We start from the raw sequence: 24,042 nt of genomic DNA, 5'->3' as shown, positions 1-24,042 counted from the left end.
CCCAGAATAATACGTGTGCCGCAGGTGTAAGGCTGCGTATTCGGCCACATCTTGGTCCAGGGCCGCCAGCATCTTTCTCTCCGTACAGAGCTGGCGCCATGTTCGGGCCGCCCCGGTGCGCTGATGCATCTGCTCCAGCTCTGCCACACGCTGGGTGAGTTCTGCCCGTTTCTTGGCACGATCTCTATTGTTAGCTGTGGCGATGGAGATTAATTCCCTGCGGAGGACCGTCTTGAGTGCTGCCCACTGGGTGGCCTTGGTTGTGTCTGTGTTAGCATTATGAGTAAGAAACTGGGCGATGGCGGTCTTGATCTGCTCCACTACCGTAGAGCTCTGGAGCAGGGTGTCTCTTAGGCGCCAGTGCCGCTGTGGGCCAGGTGTAGGTGGGAGAAGAAAGGAGGCCAGCACTGGAGAGTGATCTGACAGAGAGGCCGGGAGGATGTCGACATCTTTTACGCTGAGCATCAGTTGTGAGGAGCAGAGAAAGTAGTCAAGTCTCGCGTAAGACTTGTGGGCGGCTGAGTAGTAGGTGTATGCTGTGGTTTGTGGGTGGAGGTGCCTCCATAGGTCAACAAGGCCCAGGTCGGAGAGGTGAGTGTGGCCCATCCCAGAAAGTGCCCCGACTTGACCACTACGTTGGACTGAACGATCTGCTGTATTATGGAAGACTAGGTTGAGATCGCCTCCTAGAAGCAATTGTGGTTGTGTATTAGCTGTGCTGTGTGTAGGAATTTCTCCTGCCCTTAATTTGGTGCATATATAGTGCCCACTAAGAGTGTGTGCCCAGCAATGAGAAAGCGGTGGATCAGTAACCTGCCTTTGATCTCCGCTTCCTTCTGCACAACCCGCCCCTCGAAGGATTTGGACACTAGGATCGCCACCCCCGCCACCTTCTTGGTTGCCGATGAGAAAAACTGCAAAGGGAAGGACCGCGAACGAAGTCGGTGTTGATCTTTGGGTAGTAAATGTGTCTCCTGTAGGAGGCAGATATCTGCAGCCGAGTGCTCCAGGAGGGAAAGTATCGCCCGGCGTTTGATAGGGTTGTTAAGGCCCCTCACATTGAGAGAGAGGATAGTCAATGGGCGTGACATCCTAAGTAGTTAGCCGGGGCGGCACCGTGCTGCGCTCGATGTGCGGTGTACAAAGAAAATCTGGCAACCCCCCCCGTGGACAAGGAGGACCCCCCCTTCCCCCCCCCCAAGTCAACCCCCCCCAACCAACCCCAAACTACTGCCCCAACATCAACCAAGTCCCACCCAACGCCCATGGCCTGCCCCCCACTCCCCCCCATAACAACTCCGTGAAGAAATACTACTCATAGTCTCGGGCCTACTGGAACATAGTGCAGGTCCGTAGTAAGTCACTGTGGAGGGTAACGTGGCAGCGGCCGGCTCAGCGGCTCCCCAGCCCTTCCCCCCAGGCAAGGCTATAGCGTGAATGCATACCCCTGGGTAATATCGTCTTACAGTTTAGTCGCTGTGTTATCCTCCACCTCTTGTACTGCTGCCTCCCGTTCCTGAGCGGCTGTGATAGGGTCAGGCTCCGGGAGAGATCTGGGGGATCATCTCCGCCTTACTGTCTGCCATCCATCTCCGAGGCGTCGCATGGGCCCATCCTGCGATCTACTCGGGGATGCCTCTCTAGACCCTGCCTCCTTTGGCATGTCAATGTCTAATAGTGCACATGTGTCGCGGAGAGACTTGAGTATGTGTAGTGATCCTTTCCATTTGAAAATGAGGCGGAACGGGTGACCCCAGGAATATGGTATCCCATTGTCTCTCAAAAATTTCGTTGCTATCCGAAAGGATTTACGTTTCTGCAGGGTAATGGCAGAGAGGTCTTGACGGATGGCTAGTGGATCACGCCGGAAGTGGATTGGTTGTTTCGATCGGGCCTCTCTCAAAATACGTTCCTTCAGAGAGAAATCGGGGAGGAAAGCCAATGTGTCCGGAGGGGGGGCCGGTGCTCTTCGTGCCAGACCGACTCTATGTGCGCGGTCAATACGTATGTCCAACTCTTCGGATTCTCCCAGAATCTCCCGGACTAGCTCTTGCAGGTATTCGACCACGCTGTTCCCCTCGGATTTCAACGGGACTCCCCGGACCCGTATATTGTTCCTCCGAGAGCGGTTCTCAAGATCTTCTGAGTGTGCCTGTAGGTCCACTTGCTGGTCTTGGAGACGGAGGATCTCCTGTTGTAGCCGCTCTACCTCCATGCTGTGGGTTTGGTCCGCTTCCTCCACCGCCGCCACGCGCTCCCCCAGGCCGTCTAGATCTCGACGCAGCTCCCGTTGTTCTCCCGCCAGTTCCTGTTTCAGGGCCTGGAAGTCGTCCCTCAGGGTGTTAAAGAGGGAGGCCAGGAAGGCTTTGGTGATGGGAGTAGACTCGTCGTCCTGGCCTTGGGGGCTGACAGGTGTCTTCGGGGACGTCGTCACCTGGGCTTTCTCCCCTTTTGGAGCGTTTTTGTGAAGTAAGTCCACGATATTGCGGGATCCTTTGCGTCCTGTGTGCGCCATGTCGCCGGCGTATGGAATCGTTGAGTGTCCAGACGTGGTATTCTAGGAGGGCGTGGGCGGCACTACGGCGATGTCGGGGGTGGCACACGCTAGGCCTGTGGGCCCATTGCGGAATCCCGAAGCTTGTTGTGTGTGAGCCACCGGGATCGGCACGAACTCCTGCCTGGCCGGGAGCAGCCTCATGTTGGGCCGGGTCCGGTATGCACCCGCGTGTAGAGGGCAAATGCAACGACGGGAAGAGGACGGGCGAGGCCCGCTGTCCCGTCTCGGCATCCGAGAATACGTTATGTCCAAGTCAGTAGCCTCGCCGAGGAGCCCGCTGGGCGTGGAAGCTGTGAATCGGAGTGTGTCGGCCCAGGTCCGCTGCGTCCCCGTGGGCAGGGGCGGGATACGGAGACTCACTGCCAGGATCTGTGAGCCCCGTGACTAGTCCGCCGAGGCGGGTGCTGGGTCCAGAAGACCGCCGGTGCGGTCCGATCCCTTCCGGGGAACCCTGGGGTGAGCAGTGGGCGCGGGATGGGTCCCTGATGGGGCCGCAGGCCTCCGTGCTGTAGCTACCTTGGTCTGAAAATGGCGCTCCGTCAGTGGCCGTTGACGCCCCTCCGCAATAGGCCCAAAGCCGGGGCCTCAAGTTCTAGCCCTCCGTCCGAGGGGGCGAGCAAGTTGGTGACCTCCTTCCCCGTCTCCGGGGTAAGCCTCAGGCTGGTGGTGTGCAGGGCCACCTGACCCCGGGGCGGCTCTATTTTCTCGGCCCCAGTCTTCCAAACAGCGGCAGCGGCCCTCCCGGGTCCGGGGTCCAGTCCGCCGCCCTCTCCGCTCCACGCTCCGCTCGCCTCGGTGCGAGCTCAGTCTCCAAATGACGGGGGCGCCCGTAGCTCTCCAAGCCAGGGGACCCGATGCTCCTCCAGAGGGCCCACTATCATACGCGGTGCAGGAGCTGCTGTCTCGCCTCAATCTTTGTGAGGACTAGGCCCCAAGCCGGGGACTCGAGTGGATCAGTGGCCCGTACTGCTGCGGACTGGCCCCTCAACCGCCAGTCCCGTCCGAAGGGCAGCCACACGGTCCTCGGTTGTCCGTCTGCTGCACCGAGGGTGGTAGGGGCCGCGCCCGCCCCTCCGATCGTGCTGTGTCAGGCCGTAGGGCGTAGGGCTCACTCCGGGCGACGAGCGTCTGCAACCGCCATGTCCCAGATGCACGCCGGCGGGAGCTCCCTGTGAATGTCTCTTGGCTCCGAGAGTCAGCGCAGTCCAAATTTCCACAGACGAGGCACCGGGACCAGGCGCTATGAAATATATGATTTCAAGGGGTAGATCATGCAATTGAAACACGAATAGGGGTTCGGGCCGGGGAGCCTCGCAAGACACGTCTGATCAGGCCGCCATCTTGGCCACGCCCCCCTCCTCTTCTAATTTAGAGTATATAAATCTTGAAGAAAAACATGCTGTATTACATGTATTCCAGATTTGTTTTTACACATTTGAACTTTGAGAAATGCTTTTAATAAGTTGGAACACAGATGAAAGACTGGACACACAGGTGGAACAGGTGTTTCTAGTGAATTAAACTAATTTCATACTACTTACACCCCCATACTGATTACAATAATAACTTGTTCTAACCAATTCTAAACGTCAAAAAAAAGTTACTTATTTGCAACTTGAAGATGCTAAAGTTTCACATGCCCACCATCCTGCATCCCTATAAAATATAGCATTGCAGTGTTTTTCTTCATACACCTTAACAGCTACGCTTGGTCATAAAAACACACGCTAAATGTGGCCCTACCTTATGCAACATTATGAAGTACTAATCAAGGCTGTACGGAAGTTATTTTTACAGATTGCTTGTGACGCCAAAAGTGAAATAAACGTACAGTAAAATATATGCACTTTCCTGATGGCAGAACTTTGCAAACCATGAATGTACAATGTCTTTAAGCTTCAAAACAGTTGTTACATGTAAGTGACCACTTACTTATGTGATGACTCTGACTAGTTGACGGCTTGTTGGGATGGGTGATGTCCTGTAATGGACTTTGTCGGCTAGGTTACTGCTGTTGATCTGATTTAACTTGTGGCTAGGCTCTGCCTTGAATAATAACAGTTGTAGTCATGTATTCAGAATAAAGACAAGCAACACCAGCCAAAAATCTCTTAAAACTGTAAGTCTGAGGTGGTGGCCAAGCCCAAGATGGCGGCTGATGTCTGAGCCTGTAGTGCTTGCATATGTCCCACTCATCTGAGCGTCCGGCATACTCCCCAAGAGCCTCATTCATGCTGAGGGGGGGGGGGGGACTAACTCTGGAGACCCCCTCTGTTTGGTGCTGGAGGTGGGGCCCGCTGGAAGTGAGGCTTCGCAGCAAGCATAGCATGCTGTGGGTTTTTCACACACATTCAAGATGGTTGCATGCTGAGCCGGTGCAGCATGTCCAACCAACTGAAAAGATGATGAGTGGGTCCAACCTAATTGTGGCCTGCTCTCTCCCTGCAGAGGACCTCCTAACTGGCCTGGCCGGACTGGTGTGGTCCAGAGTTGAAGAACAGCAGTGCCATCACAACTGTGGGGCTGTGGTCCCTGAGTGAACTCCTCCGAGAGACATCCACGCATCAGGTGGGGTCCAGAAGACCAGAGATCCCCTCACCTCACCTTACAGCCAGCCATGGAGCCCCATCAGCGATGAGGGACGATAGTGTGCGAGATGTGGGAGAGGCCCACCGTGTCCCCTTTCAGAATCCTTGACCCCAGATTGGTGCACTGGACCTGCCTATAACAACCAGCTGGCCCGCTCCACTGATGGCTGGCCTCCAAACTTTGGAGAGGGGTCCCCTCACTACATGGGAACAGCTAGGAGCAGGGAGACCCCAGCTTAGTTCACCCTACAATCTGCGCTAGGGCCCCAGGTGTGAAGCCCTGTGGTACACAGCGACTGGACAGTCCTCACAGCATCTGGATCACAGTGAGAGCTAGAGGTGCACACTGGGACTTTCCAGGGGAGGGGGGTTCCTCTGGAGTGATTTGCTACTAAATGGGGTGGATCGTGAGCGGTCATGTACTTGAACCATTCAGTTGGATTAGTGCTGCTGCCCTCCCAGAAGCAGACACATACACAACATACTGTTCTGTGGCCAGGAGTTTCCGGATCTGCGACCCTCAGAGTGCACTACATGGGCCGGACCCGACTGTGACTTGCCCTTTGTGCCCATTGACCAGCACATAGTAATAGTTTGCTAGCTGGACTCTCGCCCATCATTTGCTGGCATAATTCCTCCTATACAAACGGGAAACCACCCACAGTAGACAACATAGTGGTCATCGCAGACACGAGAACCAATCTTAAATCGGCATATAAGGACCTCTTTCAGGTCCCTCACACAAAGAAAGGGGAGCTAGGTCGTAAGCTACCCATGCAGATGGACCACAGCCCATGGCATTTGGGGAGGACAAAAAACATCTCTCTAAAAGCGGTCATGTGGTCCAGGTAGCCATTGTCGTTTTCCCTAAGTTAGCATGAGCCCTTGCCAGACTGTCCTCTGCTTTGCACACGTTACTAGATGAACATTTTTTGGCTTTGTGCCACGTTGTAATTTTCACACAGAACATACTGTTGTTTTTTGTTCTGCTCTTTCCTGGGATTTAGTCTGAACACCGCAAAGTCGAACAACAATAGCCCTTGTTGTTCTGTTCTGTCAGGCCCTAGCACCTAGACAAAACACACAAATGCAGCTGTTGTTTAGGGACATGTACTTTGGTCATATAGGTATACACGAGTGGGTAACACACAGTTGGAGAGGGATCTTTCCAGAGAAGGGAGTGTGACAGCACCTGTGATGTAGATCTTCCATCTATAGACTGAGGTATTGGGTCTGCTGCTAAACACCCAGAGATCTTCTAGTATATAATCAGGGGAGGGGACTCCGGTCTCACTGTCTTATATAATAACAGCACCTTTTATGAATTACGGACTACTTGCTATGCTGGCCATATTTGTGTTAGGCATTTGTCTACTTGTTGTGGCACATATACTGCATACTAAGGCATGTTAGTTAAAATAAACATTTTAAACTTTTCCAATGTCTCTGTCTAATCTTATTGTAGACTAGTACGAGAGCGAAAGGGTGTGTCCTGTAACCGCGATTCCGGAGAGGGTCAGGAGTGTTGTGTTCTGGGGTGTTTAATCACTTGTTCCTCTGTAAGTGAGTAGGAGGGCATGTGAGACATTATAGCTAGTCGGTCCGTGTGCTCACGGATACTTGGGTGGTAGGATGACTCCGTCCCTGCCCACTAACGTTCCATGATCCCAAGCATCGTTCTGTGACTCTGCAGAATCCTTGCACCAAAGCTTTATGGTACATTTCTTCTTGGAGGTCAAGAATGAAGGTGGAGCCATCTGAACAGATCTTAAATTGAACCCTTGTGAGCTCCAGCAGGACCTTCAAGACCTGGGAGGTAGAGTGGACTCTTCAGAAATGACTCAAGACGAACATTCCTTGGATTTGGAGGATTATCACTCCCGCCTGGTGACCATGAACTAATAACTGATTGTGCTCCAAAAAAAAGCAAGAGGATTTGGAAAACCTGTTCCGCCATTGCAACCTCTGGATCAGAGATGTGTTCACTGGCCTGCAGGATAAAGATATAAGTTTTATCCAGGGCCTGGCAGAGACATTTCTTGATAAGCACGGACCGGACCCGTTGCACATTCACAGGGTCCACAGAGCAGGGACTTGAGCCCCAATCTTCAAGTTGCCCTCTAACAAATCGGTTTGTTGCCTCCATTTCGAGGATAAGGAAGAGATCTTGGAAGCGGCAAAACTAGGTGAACTGATCCACTATAATGGTGACGACGTTCAAATCTTACAGGATTTATCAATGAGCATGCTGATCAAGCGCAGAACCTTTAGACCGGTTACCACATTTCTGAGGGAGAACAGTGTCATATACTAATAGTGACATCCCTTCCGCCTAATGTTTGAATGGCAAGGCCAACGTTTGGCCACTAAGTCTCTATGGGAAGACGGTCAGGCACTAAATATTCTTATTCCAGATGCGACTGAGATCGCAAACCCTGAGGAGCCTAAAGTAGACACTTGTGCGACAAAGGGATAGACAATCTCCCCAATAAAAAGGAAATATTGTCAGGCCTTAAGGTGGTTCTGGAACAATTTCAATGCGCGAGCAACCTACAACACTTCCACTGCTCTACTTCACCCACTACTACCCCGGAGATGGAGGCGCCAAAGTCTCACTGTCCTGGCGGCTGGCAATAACAATGAGGCCAAGGGAAAACGTTGCCCTGGATATCTGCGGAGTCTATTCAGCCTATGTGAATTGGAGAGAGACGTTGTTGGCCTGGATGAGTGCCACTCTGGTCCAGTGTTGACATCAGCCTTTTCTCCCCCTTTTAAGAACTGGTATATTTTCTTCTCAGCTCATGTTCTCCATTGGGACTGATCACTACTGCATTAAGCAGGCTGCAACAACCTTCTTTGCTAAGTTTCTTCTTTTCTCCCACTTGCTGAGTTAGTTTTTTGACTGGCCCTCCTTCCTAATGTTTACTATTGATGATCTTGTAATTTTTGGAGGTTTTGAGTATGAGCAGGGGTTAACCATCCTCCCCTAGGTGCCCCCCCCCCCCACAGCTCCCATTGCATTGGAAAACATGGCACCATTATTCGACACAAACATAGTTAACAGTACACTTAACATCATCACATACAATGTAAGGGGTCTCACTAATCCAATGAAACAACGCTTTATTCTCCTTGAACTGACCCTCCTAAACGCTGATATTGGCCTTCTGCTAGAAACACACCTGCTACCTCTTGGCCATTCCCTCTTGAAGTCAAGAGATTATTCAGGACAATATTGTAGAAAAAAGGCAGCTGGTGTGGGCATCCTGATACATCTCCACTTCCCACTTGTGATGGAGTGGACCCTATGAGACACCAACAGGAGGTGTGTGACCCTACGACGCTCTCTGAGAATTCAACCACTAACTCTGGCTATAGCCCCACTCAAAGAAAAGAGCCCATCCTTTCGGGCACGATTCATACCATCTCAACCTGGTCGGCTATGCCGCTGATCACCTTTGAGGCGACCTCAATTTAGCACTTCCGAAGATAGTTGATCCTGACCACACTGGGAGAAGGGCCTAGGCAGTCCTATCAGCCGCAAGTGAAACATTCCTAGAGGAATTGTGCCTGGTTGATGCCTGAAGGACCATACCCACTAATGCAAGATTACTCTCACTACTCGGGGGCTGGGGGGGGTAATTAAACATACACTAGATTAGATTACTTTCTCCTCAATCAATGCCTAGTCCCTGGTTTGACAGACTTAACCCAACGTCCCAAACACTCTGACCATGGCCTGGTTTTTTGTACCCTAGCCAATGTGGGACCTCGAGGGTCTGGGACTAAGATCACATGGAGTCTCCAAGACTACTTATTGAAAGATCATGTGACCATTAATAATGTTAAGAGCGGAGGAGCCTAGCCTGGGATCGAGATGGCTGCCTAGTTTCTCGGCTCCGCCGATCCCAGCGCTCTTCACTATCATCCTGTCCCTGATCCTGCTCCTTTACCCAGCGACTGACATGCGGAACCTATCCTAATTCCGCCGGTGTGTCTCCCGGCGATTTCTGTGCTGTATTGGCGGTGAAGCACCTCTGCTCCTCTCCCGGCCCTACATGGCAGTGAGACCGGGGCTTTGTTTGCGGAGCTGGCTGGATGCGACCACGGCAGCGGCGGTCATCACGGAGGAGGAGGAGCCGCTCAATTGGTGAGAGGCTGCCTGAGTTGTGTTGGTCGATGCAGCACCGCATCCCGCTCTGACATTGTGAGCGCCCGGATACATTGTATCTGCTGTAACCACCCTGCACTATCGCCCGGCTTGGAAGTGGTCGGCGCGGTTTCTTTGTTCTCCCAGCCGGTGACGGACGCCATTTTTACACTGCGCCTCGGCGACCGACGGTGAATCCTTGGCGCTCGATTGGGATCCGGATGTTGGCTGATAACGTGGAAGCCTGCACTGCGATGTCCACAGTCTCCCCCCGTCTCTGACCCGAGGGTCACAAGTGGAGGGTCGGCATAGGGGTCTGTGTGCTGTGAGTGATGATGGCGATTGGCTCCCCGGGCGGCTGTTATTCTGTGAGCCTGGTGTGGAAGACATTGCGCTGCCCTCCCTTTCTGGGATGCCGCTTGGGACCCGTGCTGTCCTGTGTGCTTTGGAGGCTGTGAGAATTGCTCTTTGTGTTCATGCCCGAGATCTGGGGCGCCAGCTCGATGCTATTTCTACTACGGGCGGTGCTTGTTCCCCAGTGCTGTACACTGCGCCACACCCTGAGCCTGCTCCTGTTGCCTTCCATGCCGAGGTGCCTATAGTGCGGTTGGCGGATGGTTCTGATTTGGCTGAAATGTCGACCACGACGGTCGGGGAGTTCTCTGGAGTTCGTGGTTTCATAAACTGGCTGATGTATCATCTCGGGGCGCCATGTTCGTCATCTCCTTTATGTGCTGGTGGTGTGACTTTTCATCCTTTCCGGAGACTGCTGTTGTCGCTCCTGCCTGCTGCTTCCGACATGCAACCGCACTGCCCTGTCTATGTTTGTATCACTCCTGGAACTGTGACTGTGCTTTGCGTGGACTTTCGTGGGCGACCTCCTATCCTGTGTTGGCCGTTTCATGTGCCCCTTTCATCCGCGGCACTGGCCGGACGGTTGGACTCCGTCGACTTATATGATCGCAGGGGGCAAGGTTGAAACAACTTTTTTGGGACGCTATTCCTTCCACTGCTGGGATTGTGCTAAGTGAGCGGGACATTGATTGCATCGACCGTTGTTATCCTGTTGTGGTGGGGCCGGGAGCGGGTGGCCGGGTACATATTTGTTGTTGTCTTCTTTTTCCGTTGATCCTTATCTCCTTCTTGTTTCATCCTCTCCTCCTCCACTTCTTGTACTTGTTATATCTTTCCCTTCTTTGGGGCAGTTCCGGGGCGACAGGCACGCTGTTTATGGGTTAGGCCGTAGCCATTACAGGGGTGCAGGGTGGCGGGTGTGGGGGGGGTTTGTTATTTTAGTTTATTTTGTTCTATGGTCTCTTTCGCTCTTTTCTAACTTTGGGAGGGTTCTTTCCTCTTTGTAGGGTTGGCTGTCCCTTGGCTTTGCACCTTCTTTTTCTCGGGCGTCTTCTTATGCCCCTGTCTTTTTCTTTTCTGGGGTGGGACTTTTGGGATGGTACCTGGACGAGTTGTTGAGTCCGTCATGTCCTGTTCCTCGATATTATTGATTCGGTTGTCTTGCCTATTAAGTCGCTATAGTCTTTGCCCGCCTCAGTTCGCCATTGGGGTATGTCCCCCGTGTCTTTTGGAATTTTGTGTGTGGTGCTATTTCCTTGTTGTGACAGCCCCTACTCTCCTTTGAACATTTAAAAATGAAAACCTCTTATCCTTTGTTACGATGCCCGCGCCCTTGTTGGGTGTACTCTCACATATCCTGTTTACCGATTGATATGCATCTCTCCTGATTTTTTGGCTTACTGTTTTGCGGCCGGCCATGTTGGTTGTGGGCCTGCGCCTGTATCTTCTTGTTTTTTTCGAATAAAGGTTTTCAAAAAAAAAAAAAAAAAAAAAAAAAATAATGTTAAGAGCTGTATCAAAGACTACTTAACCCATAATGACATCAAGTATGCCACTATTCTGGGACGCATTGAATGCAATCCTCTATGGAATTTTTATAGCAGAGAAACTGGAGTTTGAGATCTCATTCCCTAAAACTATGGAGCCGATTGGTCTGCGTATTTGCTGGCCCATCTCTACAATAAATACTATCAACATGATAACAAATCATGCACACTTTTGGCAAATTGATTGCACTCCTGTTGTGCCAAAACTGTCATATAAGAGGCTAATTTGCAACCAACCACACCCCCCCAGAACAGACATACACAGGCGATAGAGAGATGGTGGAATGCTTTCGTACTTTCTATACACAACTTTAGACCAAAGAGTAGACAGACCCACAGCAGTGCTCATAGTACCCATCGTAGGCCCAGCTACCTACGTTAAGCCAATTAGACTGAGCGACATTAGATTGACCAGTAAAGGAAGAAATCCATGCAACCATATTCAAGCTGCACCCATCTAAGGCACCGAGCCCAAATGGGTTTACAGCAGTCTTTAATAAGTGCTTTGCCCCGACACTCCTGCCCTTACTCCGCAAAGTCTACCAGGAGGTAATTTGGGAAGGTAGGGTAACTCTCACTGTGGCTGAATTTACCATATCTCTGATGCTCAAACCTGGCAAGGACCCTAGCGAATGTCAGTCATATCGCCCCATCTCTGTCCTCAACATGGATGCCAAAATTCTTACTAAAATAGGTGCCCCACGGCTACAACCACTGATAGTTGACCTGATAAAACCCTGAGCACCGATCTGGCAACAACACAAAGGCTCTCCACCTCCTGGATGTCGGGGCCAAGTGATCTAAACACTCCGTCATGGTCACCCTTTCAGCCGAAAAAGCTCTTGATAGACTCGATTCGGACTTCATGTCTGATGTTTTGCGAATAGTGGGCATAGGTGACTCTTTCAAACCCTGGCTTTTGGCAGGCTACCGAACCCCAGGAGTCAGAATCCAGGTTAACGGACTCTTTCGGATTGGGTGGAAATCAACCGGGGAGCGAGGTGAGAGTGCCCCCTCTCTCCCCTCTTTGTCTTCACGCTAGAACCCCTTGATTAAAGGAATTCGATTTGGTCACAACTGACTGTTTGCTGATGACATCCTCTTGCTACTGACAGAACCTGATGGCTCCCTTCCCCAGGTGCTTGTGGAACTTGAACTGTATCAAAGGGTTTTGGGGTTTAACATCAATGTCACTAAATCCGAAATCTATGTGTGTCTGCCCCAAGGCCATTGGCTCAACAAGTGCAATCACTCACTTTCCTATGTTGGGCTTTCCCGTACATAGACTGCATGGGCCTAGCACTGGCACCTCCCCTAGCTAAAACTTTAGAAATCAATTTACAATTGAAGCGAGGAATCTGAGGTGAGCTTATTAGCTGGAAATGCAAAACTCTGTCCCTCTTAGGTAGTATTGCAGCCTTTAAAACGACTATATTGCCTAGCATCCTCTATCTGTTTCAGACCTTGGTCCTCTGAATACCATCTGATTATATTGCTGACCTCCAATCAATGTGTGCCTCTCTGCTATGACAGGGCATAGCAGAGTGAATAGTTTGAAAGCCGACCACTCTGAGATCGTGCCTAGGGGGGGTGATTGGGATTCCTGACCTTTCCCATTATTATGCAGCCGCTCACTTCCACTGCCTCATTCATTGGACTAGGAGAGAAACTGAAAAGGGATGATGTGCGATCAACCACACAGTGGCAGTGGACCCCCTTCGGGATATTTAATGGCAACTTAAATCTGAGTGGCCAAAGATACTCTATATCTCCTCAGTCGCAAGGGCCAAACTAGATGTTTGGGATAGGGTAGGAATCAAATATGACCTCAACTCTTTCCCATTCCTGTTTACACCTCTCTGGGGGTAATTTTGAATTTACGCCCGGTCTGAAATGAATTTCCTATTGCAAATGACTAGGAAGAGGAATGCAAGACACTGATGGACATGCTCACACAGGGGTTGGTAAAATGCTTTGAGCAGCTAAAAGAGGAATCTACTCTTCCAGAGACTGAACAATATCGTTATTTGCAGCGTCACCATTGGCTTCTAGATCTTAGAATTACACAGGGGCAAGAGCCCTCGCACCTTTTGAAAAATACCTTACACTGCACTGGAGACAAACATGCCTCATGCATTATCTACTTCATGCTTTGTTAAACGAGGCACCGCCAAACTCACGTTCCAGCAGGCTTGGTAGAAAGAATTGAGCATTAAATTAAACAAGACCCCAACGAGTGGGAGGTCATTATAATTCGGACCAACAACTTTGAGTCCCTTGCAGGATGGAGGGAGTCAATGTTTAGAGTTCTGTACATATGGCACTACATCCCAACGCTACTAGCCAAAATGAAGATGGGAGGAAGCCCTTTATGTTGGAGGGGATGCATGGAAAAGGAATCCCTGACTCGTATACTTTGGTCTTGCCTAAGATACAACCATTCTAGTCTTCGGATTAACCACTATAGAACAAATCACAACCAGCCCCAGACATCTACTTGCTCCCCGCACCATTGGCAGGTTGGTTTCCCATATACTCAATGGCTGTCAAGCAAACTATCTTAGGACTATGGGGACAAAGGGAGCCCTCTGCGCATAAATGATATAGAGGGTAGGGTAGGGTATGTGGATCCTGACTAGCCTGAGGCGTAAACAAAACCTTCAACAAACAGTTGGGCTGTTTACTGGAATACTTTAGCAGAGATTTTAAAGAATTCTCGTGCCCTAAGCAGCTCCAGATTTTGAAACACTTAGACCCTTCCAAGCTGAACGATTACTACACCACTGTTGACTTGTCGACACCATGATGCCCTACCAACCTCCAGCATGGCTACAAATGAAGCTTGAGCAGGAGGTACCATGTGCTATAGATACTTTACCATATATTGACGGTGTGGGAAGAAGTTGTTCGGGGACTATAATTTTGTCCACCTTAAGGCTTTTTCTTTTCTTTCAGTCTGGTTGAATTCATGTCAAAATGTCAATAGAAACGCTTTCAGACCTAAACCATAAAAAATAAACTAGAAGCCCAAATATTCTGAAGATCCTTGGCAGGTGAAGAGTGGTTCAACAGTCTAAATGAATAGTTTCTGGCTGGAGCTCGCTCCATATGTAGGTTAATCTCTGGAATTGTGAAAAGCACTGAGCGAGCTCCCCAAAAGAGTTAGTGGGCATATGCGCAGTAAGCCTGACTTTGTGAATGAGCAAATGTTGCAAGCCTGACTCTTTAGTGTCCTAATGAAGGCTGGCCTCTCGTGTGTGAAACCCTAATTTGTTCAAGCAGCCTCTTGCTCATAAAAGCTTGATGGGTGTATCTGCAACAGGATGCTCCCTTAGAAGTAACCCTCTTTTGTTTATCACCCAATAGGAAGTGGAGAGTCCTCTATGGAGAAAGAATTCTCTGGAACAATTCTAGGACCATCTGTAAGCACGCCAGACAGCCAGCGCTCCTCCCCGAGCCGGTCTCTCAGTGGTGAGTAAGGTCTGCTCTGGGAAGGGGGGCGGGGCAAGGGCAGAGTCAAAGGGTTAAAGTGATTAGTATTGGTTTGGGGCTAACCAGGTTATTTCTCCTGCCCAATATGGGGTTAGGTAAGGACTCTGCACCATTAAGCAATGTCTCAACCTCCATCCAGTTATTAGTAAATAAACATTTGCTAAAGTGGTCCAGTTATTTCTTTCCTTCATCGACTTCACCAAGTGCGTTTGACAGGATCAATCGCAGTAAGCTTTGGGATATTCTTTTGGCCCTAGGGTTGGCTGAGGTCACTTTCCTCCGGGTGTTACACTGTGAGGTAAGTTCCTCTGTCAGATTTGGTCCGGAAGGGAATGTGCTGAAAAGTTTGAATTACGGCGGCATGTCCACCAGGGCTGTGTCCTGGCCCCCCATTTTATTTTTATTATATATCAATAGCCTAAATGCCTCATTGGTATCTTCAGGGAAGGCCATACCGATGTTAAGGCCTACGCCTAACCCGGCCGAGCTTTACGCAAATGATGCAGTGTTTGTCTCATACTGCCAACAGCCTGAGGACCCTGATAAGTAGTTTTGGTACTTTTATGGATGGATTGGATTTGAACATCAACACAGCTAAAACTAAATACTTGATATGTTGCTCGAGAGCAGGGAAGGAAGGCTCATTCTGGATAAAAGGCAGGCTTATTGAACGAGTCTCTGAATTTCCTTATTTGGGAGTTGTTTGATCAGAAATCATCCTTGTCGCCCTGTTTGGCAAACCGGTGTTTACATTATAGTCGCTCTGTGGGTGCGCTGTTTGCCTTTTCTAAGAGAGTGGGTAACAAGCCAGTACAGTCCCTTTTGGAAGCCTTTCAAAGAAAATGTTTACCGGTCCTAACATATGGTTCAGGGGTTTGGAGCTACAAGGATGTTGCATCAATGCTGGTGGAGAAGAGTTGTTTTTGTGGTCGACTTCTGGGGTTACTTCCTTATTTTCTCCGTGGGTAGTTGGGCATTTCATACGTTTCTGATCTGATCAAGGTGACTTCCTTGGTTCTTTGGGTTTCTCTTCAGGCAAATGAGGCCACTTCTCTTCATAGGGAGATTATTGTAGATTGCCTGAGCTGGCTGAGCTTTGTGAGCTTCATGGCTAAATAAATAGGATGGGAAGATATGTTTTTATCTACGTCTGCCCTCACTAAGGCCTTTATTTCCAAGCTCAAGCGCCTTTTTTTTATGACCCATAGCCGGGTCTCCATTGAACAGAAGCAGCTGTAAAAATGTCTCCTGCGGGACTATGTAAATATACAAACCTCATCTAATCTTGAGCATTATTTGAGCTGGCATGTGAGCCCCTGCAAAGAGCACTTTTATCTAAGTTCCGATTAGGGACTATAAGATCTTTGCTTTGTTTTCCCCTGGATCAGTTTGACTACAGTGCTGTGCTGGTTTTCCCATGTGACTAGTCTACTGTGCAATCCTTTGAGCTCTTTGTCGTTTTTCGTAAATATTATGCTCCTTTTATTCGTAAGTTTTAAAAACAATACATTTTTCTTTTTTCTCTTTTTATTGAATGCATGACTTGAAAAACATCATCCCACATACAGTTATATACATGTGTCTGAAAATTCAGGTTCCAGCGCCACAATCAATTGCTCTAGGGCCTATGTAAATTTTCAAAGACGTCGCCACGATTGGTTCCTCCAGTATCTTGTATAGTATAACATTATCTATCCGAAGGTGAGAGTTCCCCCGACGGCAGCGGAAAAACAATTCTTAATATGTATGGGCTTTGGCAATGAAAAACTGCATTTAAAAAAAAAAAAATCACAAATGTGGCCTAATATTGAGGTTTGTTTTAATGTTGGTAGTTTTTAAAATCTGCATTTTCTAAGCAAAGATCTTGAATCTTATGATTTTCGTTTTTTAGTATATGTAATATATTCACATTGTTTTATTCCAGCAGTGAGGTAGCTTAATGACAGTGATGCTTTTATGATTGTTTTAAATAATCTAATAACGCTCTTTTGATGATGATGATTAGTATTGCATTTACATTACATTTCATATATTGCAGTTTCTTTTGGTTACTCTGACTTTTCACATTTATTTATTTTTCCCAGATATGTGATGTTGATATAATCAGTGTTCCCTCTGCGCCTGAGTCTTTATTTTATGACTACTATCCATCATCAGTATAAAAGTGACCCAAATATATTCTAATTGTTTGCTTCGGTAAAATGTCTGTTCTCAAAATGTAATTAAATGTGCAATTATTAATTCAGCAGAGTAGACTCTGACTTAATACAGTGTTCATCAGGTATGTTGATACATATTGGTGTTATTCTTTCGGCTTATGTAGGCCTTTGTAAAATCATTTAAGATGTATTGTTTAAAATCTAAATATTGGGCATTTCCTCTTAATAATTTGAATTCTCTTCAGAATCATGCAAAAGAAGAATCGTAATCAGATGTATAGAGGTGCATTGCATCATTAAAATTATTTAAGCATTTTTCATTGAATTGTTACCTAAGCGCACACAAAGAATGTTGAGTGCTCCATTGTTGACTGTATTTCACACTTTTGGACAGAAATAATGTACCTTTTGATTTACACCCATAGAAGGTATAGCTAAGACATCAAATCACCAGCAAAAAAATCAAAGACCCTTATTTGAAGAACTTTCCAAAAACAGGTTCCAAAGCCACTAACCGGACCCCCCAACCCTTACACCAAATTGGTTACTGTCATAAAATTAAATTATCCTCCAATAGATGATTCTGTCTACATGATGCAACAGAGAATGGACAAGCAGCACTTCAGAGCAGAGAACCATGGGATGCTGCACTAAGAGTTGTGACTTTGTAAGGCCAATGTCCAGCCATGGCTTACCCTCTCAAAGTGTGCCTTTGTGCGGCGTTTCACGTGAATTAATGCACCCTGATGAGTCATGGGGATTCCTAGAGATACACTAGGACTACCAAAGATCCCACTCTCCCCCTCCCCCCCCCCCCCCATAAAGTTCAGATTTCAGTAGGGAGACCCCATGGTAAAGAAAAGCTTGTACTGAGACCGATTTCTTTCGAGATTCGGATGCACTGGGCAGTGTCTCAGGAAAAGCAAGCTTGGTCACTGGGACGAGTAGATTTCCAGGGTTGATAGCACGGACGTAGTCTTAGGAGCAATAGGCTTGATTGAATCTAAAGTTTATATTGCGAATAAATGTGTGCCCTATGAATACACTTGAATCATAGAAGTATTTTCATTTCCGAATCATTGTAATATCTACAATTTTTATCACGCTGTCAGACTGAGGCTTTTTTTTGCTGTTCATGATTGCTGTTAAATTTTTGAGTAGCAAAGTTAGAAGTGCACCATTTTGTATCCACTACTTACTTTGAACCACGATACATATTTTGATTACTTTTCATGGTTTTTAGCCATCTGTTTAAAAACCTGCATTATTCTCGTGCTTATGGTCCACTGTTATTGACAGCAACTCTTCATTCATAAAATCTGATGTTTTTGCGGCATCAATAGGTAAAGCTGCAGAAGGATATTCAAATGTTGACTTACTAAATGCTCTTGTCCTTTCAAATCTTTATTAGTCTAATCTTTTTTTGGGGGGGATTTCCTATTTATTCTTTAGGCCCATGTATGTTTCATTCAGTCAATTGTTTATTTTGACATGGCGCAGATACACCAAACAGCCAATAGTTGCATACTGATAATAAGACAATTGATAAAACTGTGGAGGCTATTCTTAAACAGTGGCATGCTTCATAGTGCAAACCAATAGTGCATGATTGTCTTACTTCCTAAGATTAACAAATAGGCAAATTTCTTGGCAAATATTATTAAATCAGATTGCCTTCATTCCTATGTTAGGAATCGTCAAGGCACCAGGCTTGATGAATTAAAGGATTTCACTTAATTTGTGTCTGGGGCAATGCATTATTATATAATCGCCATAATCTTTGATTTGGAGAGGGTCAGGAAATTAAAGAACTTTGTCACATTAGGACCACATTATCCGGAGGTGAATTTTGTTTGCCAGAGAAAATGTCAGTCTCTGTGCAGAGCGCTCTAGTGGTACCCAAATAGAACATCATTTTACTGTAGAGTACAATGCCTGCAGACTGTCCTTAAAGGAGAAACTCCTCTTACACCAGTAGATATGAATAGACTCTTTTTACACCTGTAAATGTGAATAGAGGCTGTGAAGATATCTTTGCATGGCACAAGGTGCAAGATGTACTGCCCCATCCACTCCCTGTGTGATGTTAACAGCAGTGAGACGGGTGGCATCATCCATGCTTACTGTTATGACAGGCAAAGCGAGATCTGAGAACCATCACAGTGGCTGATCCTTTGTTCCACAGAGGTGGAACCAGTAAAGCAGCAACGCCACATAGACCCGCTTGAGAGAAACTGAGGAAATGCAGAGGGTGTGCAAAAAGGACAAGGCATCGTCCTCGTGATGGTGGATAACCAGGTTGGACATGGCGTTTATTCTAATGGACATTTTCCTGGTGGACTGGAGGCCTAGGAGGCCAGTTTTGAATGGCTGGATCTGCTCCTGGTCCCTCCTTCATTTTGACCACATTTCTAAGATTAATTGCAACAGGAAAAGGGGAGGCTTCAAGAGCGAAAGATAGAGGTGCAAGGTAGAGAGAAAGCAATGGGAGAGTGAGAGGAGAGAGATGATGGATGGATGGAAAGCGGGATTGTGCAAGGTGACAAAGGGAGCGGAGGTGGTTTGTGCATTTGTGCCAGAGCATTTTTTGATTTCTACCAGCTCAGGTGAACAGGACCCGAAAAGTGAGCAGGAGCACCATGTAAAGTACAGCACAGGACTGGTCGGGTTTCGATGTTCAAAAGCAAGGAAAGCCTCCATCAAGCCCCAAGGTCCCAGGTTGCTTGTTTCCGGTCCAGGGAGGGCCTGGCTTTGCAGTTCGGGCTAGACGATTCCCATGAGGCACAGGGTCAACACTGATTTGCATATAGCTTGGTCTAAACCCTGGTGGCATGGTGAGCAAATTAATTATGGATTTAACACAAATCTCTTGACTGGGGTTGATGTTTGATTTGCTCTGCATTCCGTCCATCATTTGTGAGTCTTTTGCTTTCTCACCCTAAGTGTGCCGGGTATGCCCGGACGTGGGTCCCGGGGTCACTATGCCACTGGATTCAAGCTAGCCTGGTTGATGAGGGGTGATACCCCGAAACCGGTCCCTGGATGCTTGTTTCCGGTCCAGGGAGGACCTAGCTTGGCATTTAGGGCTGGACTGTTCCCATGAGGCACAGGGTCAAGACTGATTTGCATATGGCTAGGTCTAAACTGGGGTGGCATGTTGGCAAAAGAGCAATGGATTTAACCCAGATCTCTCGACTGGGGTTGAATGTTTGATTTGCTCTCCATTCCGTCCATCATCTGTGTGTTTTTTGCTCAATCAAACCCCAAGACAACAATCAAAAGCAGGTAAATGACTCTCTTTAAATAAATGTTTACTTGTCCACAAGGCATCATAAACAAATAAGGCTGTGCTGGCCAGAAGCATTTCTCACACATACCATCGAAACCCTCTGAGCTTAATTATGATTAAGGGACGCATCGTGCAAGGGGACATGTAAACCGTGTGAATACCTAAATCTAGTGACACGCCAACTGGAACATTGGGCAGTGAGAGTTCCGTGACTAAAGGACCCAGAGATAACAGCAGCCAGTGGCCTTAGTGGAATTGGCAAACCCGGGCATTATCATTCTTTGTTGAATACTGACTGCCGCTCCTTTCCCCAAATGAGAAAGGCATTGGGGAGTTACTTTGTGATGCCACATGGTATGTGGCCCTACAACTGTTCCTTCCAGTCTAACTTATGAACCACTGTTGGTGGGTAGAATACAAGAGCACAGCTTAGATTAATTTCAGAGATTGCTTAAGAGAAGGGATACTCATGTATCAGCTGGAGGAACCTAACCAACTTTTTGTTTGACCCACAGGGCCTCACTAATACCTCACAACTTTGACCTGTCCTGAATATCAAACAAGCGGATTGGTCAATTGAACCTAAGTGGATAGGCCCTTTTTCTTTGTTACTTCTTTACTCTTTACTAATAAGCTGACAATAATTCCTCATCACCCAAACCCTCCTGGAAAGCAATTTGGATGCCAAAAGTTACATTGTCAAAGCATGACCTCTTCCCAAAAGGATCCTTCCTAACATCCTAACCGAAGAATCCAGCACAGAGATGAGCTTGTGAGAACAATATTTTTCTGATCAGCTTTTTTTTAAAAATGGGTACTTCTCTAGCAAGGCCACTAGGCTTTGGATATAAGGAGCAACTAAGTATATTCACAATACTTGAGCACGGAACCCAAAGCTTGATTAGTCTTTTGTTGGTTTGTTAGCTCACCATTGACACTGAAGTAAGGACAGTGGAGACAAGCCAACCCTTAAAAAAGAAATTAGGTCCTTTTTTAGCAGAGGGCCGCTAATTATTTTTTCCTGATACCTGCCATTTGTTAGGTGGTAGGGATGAGGGGTGGTACTTCAGTTCCTGTTGTTTAGAGTCAGGCAGTGTCTAACTGGGGCCTGCCCTTTTGTCGATCTCTGATTACTACTTCAGGAAGGCTTATGACGGCCAGGTAAAGAGAACTCACCCTTCACTGTGTCTATATTTAGGATCGTCTTCTTAGGAGTTAGCCCCATTGTTAGTTGCTGTACCATCACTTTACACAAAGGCTGTGACTGGAGAGCAGCATGAGAATTACATTTAAAAGGAAACAAACCCAAATCGGTTCTGAAGCCTTGTGGATCCACATTCCCTATTTAGAAAATGGGGATTCAAGTCATCCTATTTTGTTACATTTCTAAGTTCTTCTTGACCAGGGACGGGTAGCACTTCACAGAGCACTCCAACCAGCGCTCATGCCTGCCTGATAGCCAGCCTTCCAAAGGTGAAGCCAGAAGTGTGCACATTCTGCTAGAGTAGCTGAGGCGACTGGAAGCCTGACTGCTCAGAGAAGTAAGGAGTATGCCTCACCCTGCAGGAGAAGAGACTGCTCTGGTGGAGAAAAAAAGCATGTTCTGGCAGGAAGGGCACCCAGTGAAAGCTGATTACCCCAGAGTGCAAAGAGAGGATATGATCTATGTCACAGAAGGGTCCCCTGGGTGCTCTACACAGTGAGCTGCCTTAGAACTGTACCTGTAAAATCACCCCTGTGTCACACAGCAGTCTTCCTTGGGCTGAGAGATTGGTGCTGCCAATGCTTCGAGATACAGCTGACTATTCGGCTGGGACAGCCACCTCTGCTGAGAATAGGTGTTGCTACTCAGACCGGCCTCACCAATTGCCCTCCCAAACGTCGTCCCCAAGTGAGCCTTCCTGTGTATGATGCACAAGAGAGGTTGCTGCTGCTTCTTTGGGGGTGGGAGCTGGTCTACTTTCGATGTACACCCAGAACTGCTAGTAGGGCCAGCAGGTAAATGGCAAAACTTAGGAAAGACAAAAAGATGATGGACGAAGCCCTGAAACTTTTCAGACACCCCCCCCCAGTCACAGGATCTGGTTTAAATCTATAATTCTTTAGCTCACTTCGCCTCCCCAGTTCAGACCCAGCCATATGCTAATCAGTCTTGACCCTGTAACTCGTGGGAACAGTCCAGCCCGAACTGCCAAGCCAAGTCTTCCCTGGACCGGAAACAGGCATCCTGGGACCTGTTTTGGGTTAACACCCCTCATCATCCAGGCTAGCTTGAATCCATTGACAAAGTGAGCAAGGGGCCCACATCTTGGCATAACCTGCCAACTTGGGACGAACAAAGCAAACACAACGAGATGATAGACGGAGCCCAGCAACCTTTCAGACACTCACCCCTAGTCACAGATCTGGGTAATATCCATTATCGTTCTTTAGCTCACTTTGCCACACCAGTTCAGACCCAGTAATATGCAAATCAGATTCTAAGAAGTGGGTGGGGGAAAGTTTAATGCCTAAATTCTAAACTTAATTTATTTTATAACCCTGTGAGAAAGTGGATTATTAGGTGGGTGGGGGTTGTCCACCCCAATAATATTAGCACTGTTACGAGGTCTAAGTAAAGGTTTTAGTAATTTTAACCTGAGCTCAACCACTGGTAGCTATGGTACAGATCACACTGGCTTAAGATATGGAAAGCATTCAGAAGTCTCAAAACTGTTAAAAAGTCAAAAACACAGCACATTAAAAAAAAGTGCTCAACTTTATAAAAACAGTGAATATATTAATAAACAAAATGACAACCAATAAAACAAGGGTACAGAAGATATGAATTTTTAAAGCTTTAAATAAAAATAGCACCACAAAGCACTAACAATAGGGTACTGGTCCGCGATATATCGGGACAAGGGTGAGTTTTCAGGCTGACCACGATACAAAGCAAGGTCAGGTACAAGGACTATGTTATTCCTGGAGGAAAAGTTACCTCCTCATTATCAGCAACCTTCTGACAAGGTAGACAGTGGGCTGGCGCATACAAGCGGGGTTAGTCATAGATGGAAACCAGCGCCAAGCTGGAATCTCAGCAAAACCATTTATTTTAGCACCATGGAGGTTTACGGCGTCGATCTGGTCCACGTTGCATCAAGAGAACTGCGGGATGGAGTCTAAGTGGCCTCGATGCCGACTGATTCCGATCCCAAGCCGAGGATGCGAAGTCAGGCCCATTGGTGACGTACTCTCAGCAGATCGTCTGGCAGGTTGGTCTATGTCCCTCGATGGCTTTCCAGGCAAAAAGTGTGCAGAATGGTTCTAAGTCCCTAATGTTAGTGTTAAACAGTAGGAGTACACTCTGACACCAGCCAAGGGTTTGAGGACCAAAAGAGCAACACATGGGTCAAGACTCTTTACAACATGAGCCACCAGCATGGTTCAGTGGATGTCTAGTGGAGAATGGCCAGCTGGGCTCTGTCAGAAAGGTGGGCTCCTTGCAGATTTTGTGGATCTGTAACGTAAGAGAAGGTCAGCCAGCGGAACCTTGAAGTCCACTTCAATGTCCTGGTTACAAGTGGGAGCAGGTCCAACCATTGGGATTCTTCTCGCCTGACTGAATTGCAGGTGCAGTTTCATTTTCTTCCACAGGTTCAGTAGTGTTCTGAAGAGGGTGCTCAGAGGTTCCACATTTCTGCCTGGCACTAGCCTGTGGGTGGGGGCGACTCCTGTCACCTCCCTAACCATTAGAGGAAAAAGGTCCCAGGGCTCCCTCTTCCCACTTTTGCAGTAGTTCCTGTGTGCCTTCAGAGGAAGCCATCCCACTTTTCCCCTCTCTACCTAAAACATAGTGGCAGGGAGTTTCTCCCCTTGTGCAGAGCTCCTATGCCTGCCCTAGAGGTGTGGCCAGGACATGAGCAA

The 24,042-nt window shown here is 47.9% G+C and overlaps 1 protein-coding gene across 10 annotated transcripts in view; it reads left to right on the top strand.

Moving 5' to 3' along the window:
• Positions 1 to 24,042, top strand: part of IKZF4 (IKAROS family zinc finger 4) — a 316,988-nt gene that overhangs the window by 99,162 nt on the left and 193,784 nt on the right. For all 10 annotated transcript variants that reach the window (XM_078686319.1, XM_078686312.1, XM_078686311.1 and 7 more), the window contains one exon: positions 14,563 to 14,667. In XM_078686319.1, the coding sequence (XP_078542445.1) occupies positions 14,563 to 14,667 (105 nt within the window). The remainder of the gene's footprint in view (positions 1 to 14,562; positions 14,668 to 24,042) is intronic.

Source organism: Lissotriton helveticus, chromosome 1_1, assembly GCF_964261635.1.
Source record: "Lissotriton helveticus chromosome 1_1, aLisHel1.1, whole genome shotgun sequence".
Taxonomy (NCBI): domain Eukaryota; kingdom Metazoa; phylum Chordata; class Amphibia; order Caudata; family Salamandridae; genus Lissotriton; species Lissotriton helveticus.
Note: the sequence above shows the minus strand (reverse complement) of the source record. Positions and strands in the feature narration are given on the sequence as shown.